The sequence below is a fragment of the Gavialis gangeticus genome, unplaced genomic scaffold (genome assembly GCF_001723915.1).
Source record: "Gavialis gangeticus isolate Ggan-Ray unplaced genomic scaffold, GavGan_comp1, whole genome shotgun sequence".
Taxonomy (NCBI): domain Eukaryota; kingdom Metazoa; phylum Chordata; order Crocodylia; family Gavialidae; genus Gavialis; species Gavialis gangeticus.
Window position 1 is genome coordinate 4,709,936 of NW_017728998.1, and position 15,590 is coordinate 4,725,525.

At 55.5% G+C, this 15,590-nt stretch overlaps 1 protein-coding gene and 2 long non-coding RNA genes across 3 annotated transcripts in view; 1 reads left to right on the top strand and 2 right to left on the bottom strand.

Moving 5' to 3' along the window:
* The window catches only part of KIAA0513 (KIAA0513 ortholog), a 38,602-nt gene extending 23,732 nt beyond the window's left edge, over positions 1-14,870 (top strand). The window contains exons 6-13 of the mRNA XM_019505429.1: positions 1,201-1,399; positions 2,352-2,392; positions 2,612-2,696; positions 2,875-2,952; positions 7,274-7,303; positions 10,612-10,692; positions 10,979-11,073; positions 11,588-14,870. Of these exons, the coding sequence (XP_019360974.1) occupies positions 1,201-1,399; positions 2,352-2,392; positions 2,612-2,696; positions 2,875-2,952; positions 7,274-7,303; positions 10,612-10,692; positions 10,979-11,073; positions 11,588-11,637 (659 nt within the window). The 3' untranslated portion in view covers positions 11,638-14,870. The remainder of the gene's footprint in view (positions 1-1,200; positions 1,400-2,351; positions 2,393-2,611; positions 2,697-2,874; positions 2,953-7,273; positions 7,304-10,611; positions 10,693-10,978; positions 11,074-11,587) is intronic.
* On the bottom strand, positions 3,819-7,140 carry LOC109289415. Its single transcript, XR_002095358.1, has 3 exons — positions 7,012-7,140; positions 5,559-5,562; positions 3,819-3,830 (listed from the first exon to the last, which is right to left on the bottom strand). It is a non-coding gene; the product is annotated as an uncharacterized LOC109289415 (long non-coding RNA).
* Positions 14,871-15,450: 580 nt separating the features above from the next.
* The window catches only part of LOC109289414, a 5,931-nt gene continuing 5,791 nt past the window's right edge, over positions 15,451-15,590 (bottom strand). Inside the window, exon 2 of the long non-coding RNA XR_002095357.1 lies at positions 15,451-15,573. This is a non-coding gene — a long non-coding RNA (uncharacterized LOC109289414). The remainder of the gene's footprint in view (positions 15,574-15,590) is intronic.

A 15,590-nucleotide genomic window follows, 5' to 3' on the forward strand; every position in this document is an offset into this window, starting at 1 on the left:
CAAAAACCTGATGACCATGTGCTTCACGTATTACTATGTCGGTAAGAGGCTCCAGCTGCCTGGCTGCTTTGTGGCTGGAGGAGAGGGGGCGTTGACACAACTTGGCATTGTAAAGCGTGTGCGGTGCAATCGAGAGGTGTGATTGCAACCCTGCACTCGAGCCAGCTTCTCTCCAGCCAGCTTGGGTACTAGTAGCAGTGAAGCCACAGGGTTGTGGACTTCAATGTGGGCTGTGCATGCCAGCTGGGGCCCGGGTGGCCTGTCCAGGCTGCCAGTCTATGCAGAAGCTACATCACTGTATCTCCAGTGCTTCTGGTCCCAAAGCAAGCTGGGGAGTGTCGGCCCTGCTGCCTGCCCCCTCCACTAGCAGGTCAGACGTGCCCTTGAAGCAGGATGGGGGTTGCTAGTTGAAGATGTGCGCTTATCCCGGGATTGCAACCGGGCCTAGTGTCACTCACCCCTGTGTCCAGCTCTGGTGCAACTACATGCCTTGGCTTCCACATATGCTGGAAATTAGCCCTCTCTATCTTTAAAGGCACCTAAAATCACCACCCCCAAATGATAATCCGCGTGGTGCAGAAATACAGGGGTCTGTCCTGAGCTCGGGGGCAGCTTGTCTCGGGGGCTGTTTGCATGGAGACTTGGTGACATTGTATAGGGAGAGGGTGAGGAGACATGAGAGGAGGTACATTGCAGGGTGAGATGTGGGTAGGGGGTTATCATATACCAGCTGCTCTACAAGACCTGTCCTTCTGCCCGTTCGTCTTCCTCGAGGGTCGAGTGTTGCCGTTTAGTTTTGACCAAAAGAAGTGAATGAAACAATCATGAAAGAATAGTAATAATGAAAAAATAATGGTATAAGACTGATACATATAAGAATGATATAAGGATAATGAAAGAAGTCAATTAGTGCTGTTTCGCTTTCACTTGCTTCGGGGTAAGAGCAGACCCACGGGCAGCAATTCCTGGGGGCAGCTGACACTTGGCTAATGTGTGTCCCTATTAATTCCCCAGAGTTTGGGCATCTGACAGTCTCACCTTACTGATTTAGTCCCTGCCTGGGTAAAAGCCTGGCCTGTCCGGGTACCATCACGTGGAGCAAGAGCTCGGGGATCCTGTCACTCAAACCCAGCCGTGTAGGGGAGGGCAGTGCCCCCTTGCCCTGGGGGGTCAGCTGAAGGCAGCTGCCTTGTCTCACAGGGAAAATGCACACGCTGCCCTCGGAGATGAAGGAGAAGCCCGTGGGGAGCATCGACTCGTACCTGAAGTCAGCCAACAGCTGGCTGGCCGAGAAGAAGGACATTGCGGAGAGGCTCCTCAAGAACACGTCGGCCAAGACCGAGAACGTGAAAGGCTTCTTCGGGGGGCTAGAGACCAAGTTCATGGGCCGGAAGAGCGAGTGAGTGTCCTCTCTGCTTGTGCTGGGGGTGGGAAGTGCCTGAGCCACGGGCTAGAGACAAACAGGATGGATGAGCGACCTGGCCATCGCTAGGGTGCATCTACACCATGTCCCCAGCACTTCTGGGGGGCTTCTTGCAAGCAACACCCCCCCTTTCCTGTTCTCCCACGCCAGCTGCGGTGTGGACATACCCCGTTGACCTTCCCCCCGGTGCGTGGAGCTGCACAGTCTCTGAAGACCTGTGTATTTGGGTCAGGAGCAGCAGATCTCAGGCTGCATGGCTGGCTGCAGTGGCTTGGTGGTCACAGCTCGTCCTTTCCAGCTCCTGCAGCCTATTAAAGAAAATAAAATGCTGCCTGGGCTCAGGCTGCCTGGCTGTGGTTGCTGTGGGGAGGTGTTGGGTGGAGGGAAGGGGACCACAACGGGACGGGGAGGTGTCCAGGTGAAGCCCCGTGGCACACCTTGGTCATTGCCAGTCAGCCGTCCCAGAAGGTGGGATCAAGGGGATGTGCCATTAACCCCTGCCTAGCCTTGAGCAAGCTCCCCGTGCCTCGGTTTCCCCATCCTGCCTAGTGGGTGTGAGGTACGTGCTTGCATCGTAATGAGAAGAGTGTGGTTGGGGAGCACGCAGAGACCTTCTGGTGGCTCTGGAGAGGGAAGCTTGTTCAGGCTGGCCGGGGTTTCCGCCTCCTGCACCGGGCTGATCGAGCTCTAGCCTGAGTATTTTGACAGCAAGTCAACCTCAAGCTCTCTCAGCCCGTGTGTCTCGGCCCTGCATCCCAGCAGCAGCTCTGGAGGAGCTGGGTTATTAAAAAAGAAATGATGCTCTCCCTTGCCATCATTGTTTGAAAGGGTCTTATTGCATGGGCAGACAGAGTTGGAGCTGGCTTTGATGGGGCATCCATCAATGGCAGAGAGAGAGGCTCTGACTGCTACGATCTTTGTGCTGCAGGGACATCGAGGACAAGCCCAAGGAGAAGCTGCAGAAGACAGGTGAGCATGGCAGGCTCCATAGCAAGAGCTTCTCTATAGGACCCCCAAGATCTGGGCTTAGAGGGGGTGGCTCGGCCATAGGGAGCAACGTGGCATCCCAGCGGTGGAGGTGGGAGGGGTGTCACAAACCAAGAGAAGCTTTGCCTTGGGGGCTCGGGAGCTGGGTGGGTGCCGAGTCTGCATGTGAAGCCAGGCACGTGACTGCGTGTTTCCCTGCAGTTTCCATGCAGAGCCCCGAGGACGAGGAGGAGAAGAAGGGAGAGAAGATCTACCTGTACATGCACCTGAAGCAGCAGCCCATCTGGTAAGCACCGGCGCCCCGTCTTCAGCTGCGGCTGCGAGGAGCTAGCTGTGCCCTGGCTTCCTGGGCTCGTGTCGCTCCTCTCGGAGACGTAGTCTTTGGGGGGCTCTGCACCTGCACGTGCAGATGCTCCCCAAGCCATTCCTCCCCCGGTCTCCAGTGCCGTCTCCTTGCCCCGCAGGCACACCCTGAGGTTTTGGAACGCGGCTTTCTTCGACGCCGTCCACTGCGAGAGGAGGAAGAGGTCTCCAACCACCAGGTAAGATGCTAGCGCTATGTCCTGCCTGGCCCTGGCAAGGGCTGGTGCAGGGGTGGTGGGCGGACGTCCTCCCCTGCCTCCCCCGAAGGGTGACTGCTGCAGCCCAGCTCTTTGACTCTGCTGCCTGCAGAAGAAGTCCCTTCCCACAGGTAACACAAGGGCTCACCATGCCCCCTCTGCCTGGGACCTGGGTGGGGAGTCCAATTCCCCATCCTTCCTCCTGGAAGTGCCTGGCACGGAGATTAGAAGCTGTCGTGAGCTTGTGGCAGGTAATTACTGAGCTGGCTCTTCCTGGGACAGGAGCTGGGGGTTAGGCTTGTTGGTGACAGCAGCAATGGGTGCCATCTAAGCCAGCAGGTCACCCATCGAGGGTCACGGTGTGGCAGGCTGGCAGGGTCCCTTGGTGGGTTGTGAAGACAGCATCCTCTGGGGACACAGAAATCCCACGTGTCCAAACCAAACTAGCTGGAAACTTTATACTTCTGTGTCAAGACCCCAGTCCTCCAGCCGGTTTTTTTCCTGCTGCTCTCGCCTGGATAAAGCTACATCGCTGACTGCAGGGGAAAGCAATGCCAAATTATTCCAGGTAGCAATATCTGGAATAACACCCCCTAGGCTGAGTGGTGGTAGGGTGCCAGAGGAAAGCACACGTGGTCTGAGCACATGGACCTAGATCCTGTTAAAGAATTTAGAGGCGTAAATGGCTCCGAGGGGACGCAGTATATCTGGGCTCTGGCCAGGGTTTGCTCTTGTATTTTAAAGCAAAAGTTACACTAGCACAGATGTGGGACAGACTGGGGAACCAGGGAAGGAAGCTGACCAGGAACAGGAGTGCAAATGACTGTTTTTGTTACTAAATTCAGTGTCGAAAGCAGCAGCTTAGCTACAGGGAGGAGTAGGTCCAGGTTTTTGTGTTCTCCCGGGGCACTGACGTGTGGCCTGCAGCAGGGAGCAGGCGGGGAGCACGTGCTTAAAAAGAACATGTATTGTTTTCTACCCGACAATGTTTCTTTAAGAAAGGTAGCACAGTGCTAGGCCGGGGCTTGGAAGATTCAGCTGAGTTTCTCCCACGTGTGGACTCGCTGGGTGACCCCAGCAGGTCACATCTCTCCTGTGGCCTCAGTGTTGATGCCTGTGAAATGGGGACATCAGTGCTTCTCCACATTTGCAAATGCTTTGAGGCTTTGACAACCACCTGGCATGCCTAAGCATTGCAATGCAGCATTCACCTCTGAGCAGTCGTCCTCATTTCACCCGGAGTGGAGAAAGCAGCCTGGTGGACTGATGACGGCTGGCATGTTTCCATCACCTCGCGTGTGCTGACAGAAGCACCTATCGAAGCGCCGTGCCACGTGCCTTTGCATCGACTAGGTATAAAATTAGCAGGCGCGAGTGTTTGGCAAGGACAGATGCCTTTCACAGCTGTTCCCAGCTGCGATGCCATTCCCAATTAACCTGATGGCTGATTTCCGTGCTCTACGACAAGACGTTATCACCAAGAAGTGCTAGGGAGCCCCAAGATCACCGCAGTGTCGGGACAGGCTCCAGTACCCTGCCTGTCTCTCCCGGGAAGGCAAGAGGCCAGCTCCTGATCATGAATGGGGATGAGACTCGACAGAGAGCAGCAGCAAGCACAGCAGGTGGAGCAGGTGTTGGGGTGTAGCGTTGGCAAGCGTTGCAGCTGGGTCTGCCGCAGCTTTTATGAAACGCTTGGTACAGGTGGTCAGAGGGGCAACGAGAGCTGGCACAAGCTTTCAAGATTCCCTACCCCATTTCCTGGGGGAAGAAATGGGACTGGAAGATGCACGGCAGTGCTGCATGGTAGCGACTGGCACAGGCAAGACTCCAGCGACTGCATCCACACTTGGTGTCTGCAAGGGCCAGAGTAACACACAGCTCCTTGAGCAGCGGGGTGCATAGTGCACCTCGCTGCGACAGCAATCATGAAGCTCCCAGGAGCCGGGGGGCTTTCCGGCAGGCTTCTGGCAGCAGTGTCGTGGCGTAAAGCTGAGCCAGGTGGGCTGGGAATCCTGCCCTCACTCAGCACCTAATGACGTACGGGTGGCTTGGTTTGTGCTGCTGTGTGGTCCCTAGACGCCTCGTCTCCCCTCCTGCTTCAGCTGCCCCCAGGTGTTTGTGGGGGAATGGGTGTCACAAATTGCCCTGCCCAGGAGTTTTGCACCGTAGCTCTTTCTGCAATCCCTAAACCTCAAACTGGGCTGGTTCCTGCTGCAGCCTGGTAGCATTTGGATAGCACTCGCCTCCCACCAGCCACCCCCATCTCTGCTGGAAGGTCGTGGCAGCTCTAGCCGGGGCTGGAGCAGCTGCTTGGGGAACTACGGGGGAGATGCAAATGTAGGGGAAATGGCCAACAGCAAGGCAAGAAAGATGGCGATGTGATGGACCAAAACGACCTTGCTTGGCCTGGGCTCGCAGCTGGAAAAAAGGGCTTCCCTGCTAACGTGGCAGTCGGGAGTTAGGCGCTGACGTCCTCGGGTGCAGACCTCAGTGGGAGTTGCATTTGTTGAACCCGAGGAGACACTCGGCAGTCGCTCCTGTTTGCAGACAGAAGCCGCCGGAGACCGGAGCGAATCCCGAGCCTCAACCTCTCTAGGACGAGCCTTGACTGCTGTGCGCAAACATCCGTCATTTATCCTAAGAGTCCCTCATTAATCCCCCTCCGCCCCAGAGGATTGTCCTCGTTAACCCAGTCACCTCCTAGGAGGGCCAGCGCTTCATCCTCTCGGCTTCCCTACAGCTCTGCTGAGCTCTGCTAAGGAAATATTAGCGAAAGGAAGGTTATACACTCCTGGGTATTACACACTTCTTGATTAGTACAGGACGCATTTAGTCTTGCCCCTGGTTTTTGTTACAGGCAGTTGTTTTGTCACTGAAAACCAAGTGAAGTCCTAGGCTGATCAGAGCAAATGGAAGAAGGGTCACGATTGTGAGAGAGATGAAAAAGTGGACTTGGGTGTTTCTGTGACATCAGGATGATCGAGTACTTGCCGGTCTACTAGGGATGAGCCTTGTTAATGAATAGACCCAGATAATCTCACCCAAGAGTTTTAGAAGAGCCGGCCAAGGGGGTCGCTGGCCTGCTGGTGTTTTTATTTTTAATATATTCTGGACTACAAGGGAAATTCAGAAGGATGAGACGAGTGCCAGTGTTACGAAAGGGCAAGGAAGGGGATGCATGTAAAAATAGGCCAGTCTGAAAGGCAGTCCCAGGCAGGAAGTTGCTATTGGGTTCACTTGAGAGAGAATGAAAAGAGACGGCTGTGATGTATCATTCAGCAGGGGAGAAAAACCCTCTTGTCAAACAAACCTGGTTTCCTTCTTGGAGTTGATGCATCTGGGGCGAGAGGGGCACAGCGCGGAGGCTGTGTAGGTGTTTGATTTAGCAAGTACGTACCAGTCCGATTTAAAGCTCAGCCTCCTGCAGTCGCGAAGCCTGCATGAAACAGGCTAATGACCAGCTGACAGCTCTCGAGGAAGGAGGTCTCAATGGGGGGGTCGTCCAGCGGGGGTGCTTGTTTGGCCTGTGGCCCCGCGTGCAGCTAGAAATCCCCTACAGGGAACCTTTCCATCCTGAGCGCCAGACACCCCCAGCAGCGGAGTGGGGCGTCTCTCTAGCACGCGCTGCACGTTATGTTGTCCCACTGCAGCGCCTTTCTCCGGGCACCGTGAGGCGCGCCGCTCCCCTCCAGCGCGGGCTGGGAGGCAGAGGCGAGGCGAGCTGGCGTCAGGGGTGCCAGCCCCTGTCTCCCAAGCTGGTGCTTGGAGGAAATGCCTCGCCTCGTGCCGTCTCGCAGTGCGGGAGGACTTGAGTGGGTGTGCTGCACGCCAAGCCAGTAACAGGGTCTGTGGGTGGGCTGGGCTGGGCTGTCCTCCCGAGGCCATTCATTTCCTTGGTGTCAGGCTAGGAAGGGCTCCAGGAGTCTGGGCAGAATTGGGCCCATGCTGAAGTCCTGCTTGAGGCAGACTCACGGTAGCTGGGGGCAGTTTGCCTGAGTTAGGACACTGGTCTCCCCCTCTGCATTCGATGGGAGGAGAGACGCCTTGAATCCTTCCCCGGGACTGTTCATCAAAGTGCCAGGGCCCCTCCGTCGCGGCGGTAGCAGAAATGCCAGGAGAGAAGCTGAGATTTGGGGGCGATCGTTCACGGTTGGGGAGGGGGAGCCTTTGATTTCCTCTCTGCCTCTAATGACTTTCTTTTCTTTCCTTCATCTCTTCTTCTCTTTTTTTTCTCTCCATCCATATATCTTGCATGATCTTTAACACGTAACCTTTGTTGGCCCTGTTTCTGCTGCCGCTCCAGAGGGAACGCTGGAGAGGAAGAGGAAAAGAGGTGTGTCTGTCCACATTACTTTGTCACATTGCTTTTTTGCTTTGTTTCGTTTTTTTGCACTAGCGCTGACTCGCTTTAGGTCCAAATCTTGCCCTTTCCCTAAAACACCATCGGGGCAGAGTGGGCTAGGCAAGGCCTTGTGCAATGGCGGCCCCTGAAGCTCCAGGACACATTGGTGTCAGTTAATCCTTAATAAATAGACGGGGTTGATTTTAAAGGGTACTTAATCACAGGAGGCAGCGTTGAGACCTCAGGAAGGAGCGAGGCACGTGATGGATGGGGCACAGGGTGATTTATTCTTCTGTTTTCCATCTTGCACGCTGACATCCATTTCAAGGGCAGTGTTTGGACGCAAAGGGAGTCTCCTAGAAGGGGAGGTGCCATCCTACCCCTTTTTCCTGTTCTTTTTTGTTTTTAAGCTTTCTTTTGCTAACGATGCTGTGAAACCGCGTTGCCCCACGCGTTGCTTTTCTCCCCCTCGTTTCCTTGTGCCCGCCAGGTGCCGACTAGAGCTGTCCGCGCCATGCTGGCTTTGTGCGTTCCCAGTGCTGCCCTTGGTTGAGATGTTTGGCTGATTTGAAATCCTGCCTCTTCCTTTCCGTAGGCTTGGTATGGTGGCCCACTTAAACAAAATGCAAAGGGGAATCATACAATCATAGAAAATAAGAGTTGGAAGGGACTTCAGGAGGTCACATCTAGTCCAACCCCCTGCTCCAAGTAGGACCATCCCAGCTAGGGTCTTAAAAACCTCCAGGGATGGAGAGTCCACCGCCTCTCTGGGTAAACTGTCCCAGTGCTTCGCTACCCCCCTAGTGAGAAAGTTTTCCCTAATATCCAACCTCAGCTTTTCTTGCTGCAATTTGAGACCATTGCTCCTTGTTCCTTGCTCCACCAAGAATGCAAGCTGGGGGGAACAGCTGGAGCTGGGGAAAGGACCTGCGATCTACATATGGATGTTAGATCTTTGATGTCTGATCTTGGAATGACTCATATAAGGGATGACCCAAAAATTACCCAAAAAGGAGGCTCTTTGGAGCCCTCAGAGAAGGTCTTAGAGGGAAAGTCCTTGTGGGCTTGACCTGGGCTAGATGTATGCGTCAAGACTGCTGCAATTTGGGCTGCAGGGCAAGGCCTGAGCTAAGTGGGACTGAAGTCAGGCCCAGTCTTTATATCAGGTCTGTGCAGGCACAAGGGTTCACTGCAGCCAGATGCTCAGCAATCCTTATAACCGCTCATCAGATTTGGGGTCCCCTGGAGCTCTATACAGTCCAATACCCGTAGCTTAGCTTATGGGTTTCTTTGCAGAGACCTCAATTTTGACAGCTTGTTTTGCAGTGCCTGGGTAACTCCTTCCCTGGTACCATTAAATCATACAGCAGCTAATTTAGTGTAATCATCGTTTGGTATGGATGAAGGCAATCATCCGTGGTGGTCGTTTTGGGGCAGCACAAAAATCAAAGTATTTCAGTAGCGCTACATCATTTTTCTTTTGCAAACACATTATCCTTGAATTAAAGCCCGGAAACCTTTTCAATTTTTCTTGGTCGCTTTGATCTTTCTCTGCTTCATCAGGCCTTTACAAAGCAGGAGAACCTAAATTGACTTCCTCTCTCTCTGGGCCCAGGAGATCTGCAAAGTGTTGCTTCTGGATTTGAAGGCACTTGAATTAGTTTCCCCACTTCTCCAGCTGTAGGATCGGGACATGCATTTTAACGGTTATAGTGAGTTTTGTCCACGCAGACTTTCCGCATCCATTATGCCTTTAAGCCTACCCCTCAGTTTTCCACTACAGCAATGCAACCCCTGCTGATTTAGGCACCTACACTGCCCGGTTTGCAGCATTTCCTCACAAGGTGACCCAATGGCCTGCTCATTTTGGGAAAGATTTTCAAGATTGAGCCCAGGCTAAGTGAGGTCTGAAGAAGCTGTGGCCAGGTGTCCTTTTTAGCACGAGCAGAAATTTGAATGAGCCGGGAAGAGTCTCATCCCGGGGTCCATCCTTTCCCCTGTGATGCAGCACCTCCGGTTCCCACGTCACACGTGCGCTAAGAGCTTGCTTTCCATCCCTGTCCTCCTCCTCCTTCTTCACTTTATTCCTTCTACCTGCTCCTTTCTCCGTCCCTTTCCTTCCTCCTTGCCTGGCTTGTAACCATCATCTGGCTTCGGGGAAGGGCTGGCTTGAGCCCTGGACACCAGCCTTCCCTTTCATAACTGTCTTTCACTCCCATTGGCATCCATTGAGTACGGCATGATGACCGCCTGCGGTGGTAGTTTTCCTGTCTGAGGGGGGAGACCCACAGCTCCCTGGTGCTAGTTTTGAGTCGCCTTTTCCATGCAGGATGGGACAGGGAGGGTCCAAAGTCAGGTAGTGCCAACCAGCACAATCCAATGGACCGATGCTCAGATTGGCCCGCACCTACTTCCTTGGCCAGGGACATAGCATAGACGTCCCCGGGATTGTGTGAATCAAGCTGTCTCTCTGCAAGAGGATGAGACGAGATGCTTTGGGGCCCTGTAGTCCTCGCGGAGAGAACAGCCTGTGTCTCGTTTCAAACCCAAGCTGTGCGATGATCACCAGCCTGGGAAGCTCACGTCTCCTTGCTTGCAGTGGTCCAATATAATGTGCCTTGCGGTCCAACTTGAGCCACAGAGCGCAGCCGATTAGCATGCTAACCCAGGCGCGGGCCTTGCCGTCATCGCTCTGCAGCCCCAGGAGAGACCGGCAGATCAAGGGCATCCCGCCTCGCTTCCTGAGGTTGAAGCTCTGTGTTTTTAAAGTTGATTTTTTTGGAGAAAGAGCCCAGCTCTCTGTGGACCCATCTCAACTGGGAAACTGTGCCGGTTGGAAAGCAGTTGAGAAGCGTGCCCCCAGCTGAACAGCTGCAAGGCGCTGGGTTTGTTTGGCCTGAGAGATTTTAATGGAGGGGGGGCGGGATGCTTTAGTCTTTGGGACTATGTTGGCGTTGCTGCTCCCAGCGGGTAAAGTCCATGCCCTTCCCAGCGCTGGTGGTGCTAACGGTCTCTCCTGGGCACAAGCCAGTATTTCCCCACCCTCGAGCCGGCAGCGTAGGGACTCCTTGTCAGGCAGGGCAAACACAGGCATGAGAGGGTCCTTGAGCACTTCAGGAAGGAGGGGTGAAGTCTGCCAGCTGCAGTCGCCGAAAGCAGGAGTGACCGCGGGTGCTCTGCACCTGAGATCCTCTCCTGGCTGCCCCCGAGGCCAGCACGGCGAGGGTATCCCGTCTCGTGGTGGGGTGGGAGGGCGGCGCGGTGGCTTCCCGGTACAAGACACGCTTGGACGTTTGCAGGGAGAAGTGGTGCCACATGACCCAGGAGGAGCGGGACGACAGCCTGCGGTTTAACGAGAACATCACTTTCGGGCAGCTGGGGTAAGGAGAAGGGGAGACATCGGGGGCCCCCCACCCCGACAGGAAGAAACCCATTGAGCCCTTTGTGCCCGGGACCCTGGGGGGAGGTGGAGAAGGCAAAGCGGGGTCTTTGCATCTTATTGCTAGCTGCATAGCAGCACTCTGCCCCATTTAGGTGGAGAGTCGTCATCATCCCACCATCATCCCTGCCACTGCCCTTTGGGGACAGACAGTGTGACGAGGGGGGAGGAGAGAAGTGCGGACTGTTTGGCCTGCCTGTGCCACACGCGTGTGTCTCTTCCCCCAGCACTTTCACTCACAACATGCTGGCGTTCGGCCTGACCAAGAAGCTCTGCAACGACTTCTTGAAGAAGCAGGCGGTGATCGGCAATCTGGACGAAGGTAGGGACAGGTCGGGAGGGACCGGGCGGGCTTCCTCTGCCCGAGTACGAGCGCCCTGAGAGGAGGGTGGGATGCGACTGGCGGGGGCGGTGGGAGAAGTCACCCAGGCTGCAGCAGAGCCTCGTTGGCCAAGGTCAAGAGCATGCGGCAGTCAAAAACCTCTCTTGGGTTCTGGTTGATTTGGGATATTTCACCCACTTTCTTCTGCTTCCCAGGGCAGGGGTGGACTCGGGCACTTGGTGAACATGAGCAGGCACTGTGCAGTGGCCAGGTGCCCAGTTGGCATGAATCTTCAGAGCTGCATTGGTATCTTGGGGGGTGTCACCAGCTGGTAGCTTGCTCCGGATGATTTCCCATGCAAAACTCATCTGGGGAGAGTTGCCTTCCCTTGCTTTCTGGGCCCTGGCTGGTTCAGTTTTGGGGCCCGCTGACCTGGGCACAGCCCCTGCCTGCTCCACTGCATCCTTGCGGCACGCCGAAGTCTCAGCACCGTGTCTCTTCCTCTCCCTTGCAGAGCAATACAAGCTGCTGAGTGACCACATCGAGCAGATGGCTACGGAGTAGCCTTGCGGTTGGTACCCAGGCTCCACAGCAAGGCAGAGAGGAGCGGCTGGCGCGAGGAGCCCTCCTCTGGGACCAGCCCGGGCTGCGGCCGGGCTCTTTACAAACCACTGCAATAAACCCGCATGATTGTCAGCAAACCTTCGAGCCGTGCCCTGCCACCCGTAGACGTAGCAGCGCCGACCAAACCCACCGTCTTCGGAGCCTCCTCCCCTCCAGAGCAGCTCCTTCCCATCTTCTCTGAGTATCGCGTGTGTCCAGAGTCGCCGCTGAAGATCCCCCGTGCATTTGTGTGCGCTCAGGGGAGGAGCCGTCTTGCTGTAGCCCCTTCTCCCGAGACGAGCCCCGGTCCTGCCCCTGCTGCTGAGAACTTCCCGGTGTTCCCCTGACGTGACCGCGTCCGTAGCAAGCCGTGCTTGAAGGGACTGCTGGCAGGCAGGGGCGAGTGTGTGCGTCTGAGCGCGCAGACGTGATGAGTGGGCAGTAATGTGGCATCACCAGCTGCTCGCTGCTTTTTAAGGCTGGCACCGAGCGGCTGATCCAGGTGGAAGCCAGGTCCCTTGCAACGGGCGGCAGAGCAGAGACCGAGGCATGCATGATCCTTTACAGAGTGGGTGGGTGGAAAGTTGGAGGCCGATGGCTGCATCAGGCTATTTGTGTTTGTAGGGCACCTTGGCAGATTAGCATCAGCTGAGCTACAAGCCGGAGATGAGAGCAATCAGTCCTGCCATCTGGATTGTCCCGCTGGCGCCCTAGTATGGCGGGCCGACACGTCTTGCTTTTTTCAGTGCGGCAAGGACTTTTAAAAAGAAATGGCTGGGGGTGGGGGGATTCTTTAGGGACGTAAATCTGAGGGCACTCGAGGAAGGGACCAGTTTTGGAGGTGCTGGAGCAAGTCTAGAGGCTGGGAGCTTCACTTGGCATCAAACCCTGTTGCAACAGGGCATCCATCTGTAGGAAGGCTGGCAGCCCTGGCGGCTGTTCCCTAGAAGACAGGAGAGGTGATCCAAGCCCCCCCCTGCAGCAGGAAGGTTTGTCACCCCAATCCTTCAGCAGGAGCGAGGTTCTCCTGGAAAACCTCTGTATTTTCTTTAGAGGGCCGAGCGTTTGCACCCAGGGGCCCAGGAGGTGAGTGTCGGGTCCTTGAGGGGCTCCTTGCTGCAGATAGCCAGGCCAGGAAGTGTACCAGAAAACCCTCATTGCTGCACATGTCCTTAGCTTTCATCTTCCCTGCTCACTATTGCTTCCAGCCACCAGTTTGCTGTGGATGCGCTTGGGCTTTGAAAACCCATTTCCGGGTGCAGCCAGCAAGCCGGGAGGGGGGGGAGCTTTCCCCCAGGCCTGCTGGCTTTGTGTGCCTCTTCCAGTCCTAGTCTTGTTTTTGCAAATCTAATCATCCCACACTCCTGCTCCCTGAGCCCTTCAGCATCAACCAGCTTCGGCAGCTAGCCAGAAAAGGCCCCACTGCGAATGCTCACTCGTGTCCCCTGCTTGAGTGACTCCAGTCTCTCTTGATGCTGCTCAATCAGTGCAGCAGGGCCCGCAGGCTTTGGTCTTTCTGAGGCACCAGCGGGTCTTGGAGGGCAAGGATGGCAAAGCCAGTTCTGCAGGGTGGTGCAGGGACTGGGAAAACAGGGCACGAGTTGCTTGGAGAAAGTGAAGCGCTCTCAGCATCGGGGCAAAACTGTTGCTGCGTCTCTTAATGCATTTGCGGGGGGGGGAGTCCCTCGTGTAGGCTGCATTAGCAGAGCAGCCCGCAGCTCCCTAGAAATGGAGGGAGCCGGAGCTGAGCAGACACCAGCTTTGAATCACTAAGATGACGTTCCCTGAGCTTTGCATAGACCTGCCGTGTAAGGAGGTGGCTGTCACGCACCCATTGAGTGTCTTCCTTTGTTTCGTGGCTGGAACGTATTTTGCTAGCCTTCCTTTAAGGGGGGGCTGCCTTCCCAAGGAGATGGGTGCGTGCATGCACCAGCTGCCAGTCGAAGGAGCAGAGTAGGGTATACTCAGCCCCCACACGTGCCAGGCTGGGAGGTGAGCAGCTTGGAGTTCGTTTGCTGTCCGGCTGGCTCAGCTTCTGCAGTCTGCTCCTCCGCTTGCCGCGCAGATGAGCAGGGGGGGTGAGCTGGTTCCTGAGCTGGAGGAGTTGCTTCTGAAACATCCTTGCTGTCTAGAAACAAGTCTTGAATGAATCTCTCTTGAGCACCGGGCGCCAGGGAGGCATGCAGGGCAGAAGCGAGAGAGAGGCATTCGACGGGAATCATCTCCCAGATCTCCCTGGGCATTTGCAAGTGTCTAAAGCCCCTTCTCATTAAAAAGGAAGAGAATTGAGCCCACCTCCCCACTGTCTGCCTCTACAGCTTAATTCAGCACCCGGTAGCTAATAACATCATCCCCGGAAGGGAGCTATCCTGGATCCATTGCTCCCCAGATTCTTTGTTAGCATCGGCTTGATCTCCGGCCCGCTGTCCTGGGATTGATTTCCCTCCTGTCCTTGAGAAGGAAACGGCTTGTAAATTTGCAGAAGAGGTGGATGTCAGATAAAATCCCAAGCCATTGATAAGAGCCAACGGCAGCGTGTTGGGAGAGGTGCCGTGCACTAGCCAAGCGCCCCTCGAGGGTGATGCCCTGCTCCTCTGAGGCGCCTGGAGGGGTTTGCAATTTGCAGCTGGCTTTTCCAGTTGGCTTTTTTTTAAGCTGGGGCTGTCTCAATTCCCCTGTTAGAACAAGCCGAGGAGTTTCTAGCTGTCGTGATGGTTCGGTGACTGCTTGAAACACGAGGGAGTTAAAAAAGGAGAGCAGTGGAGGCAAAACAGGTTGGGCTATTTCTAGGGACCCTCAGTTCATGACAGAGCCTGTATTGTAGGTAGAGTCCATGGCTTTTTCCTGGCAATAATTGTTTTGGACCCGGGAAGCTTTCAAAGGACAGTGTGCAGACACGTGTGCCGCCCTTCTAGCTGCCGGCTTTGTGGTCCCTGCTGCATCTGTCCTCTCTTGGCACATTGCACTGAGAAAAGGGACGTTAGACCCCCCCGGTATCTTGTGCAGCGCTGCGGGGATCTTCCACCTGGATTTTGCCACTTCCTCATAACAGTCTTTGCAGCGATGCCCTGGGTGATCTCCAGATGTGCTCCCAGCTGTGCCAGCAGCAGAGTGATGGTTGTGCCCTGCCTGGAGCAGTTGATTGCAGCCAAGCATTTAGAGAGGAAGGGGCGACTAGCACTATCCCAGTGATTAAAAAAAAAAAGGGAGCAGATAGGTTTTAGCATATTTAGGGGGGTTTAAGAGCAGCTGGCGACATGGAAACGGGCGCCTTGTAGCAAAACGCAGGAACCTCCGAGGTCGGTGCTGGACCTGCCCCTACGCAACACGCAGCGGGAGCCAACGCCGAGGCGACAAAGTTCAGCACGGAGAAGGGCAAAAGGCAGGCGGGATTGCCGCTTTGTCCGGTGCTGGGGCAGCCGTCGGATGGGATTTCCCCAAAACCTCCAAAGTCGCAACAGAAATTCAACTGCTGTCCACTGCTCTCGGCACGGGGACCTTGCCGTGTGCCCGAAGCTCGGTCTCTGCTCCGAAGTATCACCGTCCTTGCACCGTGGGTTTCTAGGGACGTTGGGACCACCCTGCCCCGTGCTGTCGGTGCTGTGCTGTAGCGTACGTGGCGTAGCCGTCTTTTAATGTAACCCCTTTGGCTTGTGGGTCCCGACGCCGTAGAACAGTGTTTCGTGTTAGCAGCCTCTCCGCATCTCCGACGTGCAAGTACGGTGTCCGGTTCTCCAGCGCGTGTTGGAAGAGAGAAAACAGCCAGCGATCTCAGACCTCTCTCAGGAAGCACCGTGTGAAACACCCTCCGCCACCGTGGGACAACCTCCTTGCAGTGCTGAGAAGCAGCAGCGTTTGGTGCTGGCAATCCAGCCAAGTTATGGGGTTTTTTTTTAACTTGTGAAAGCTGAAGG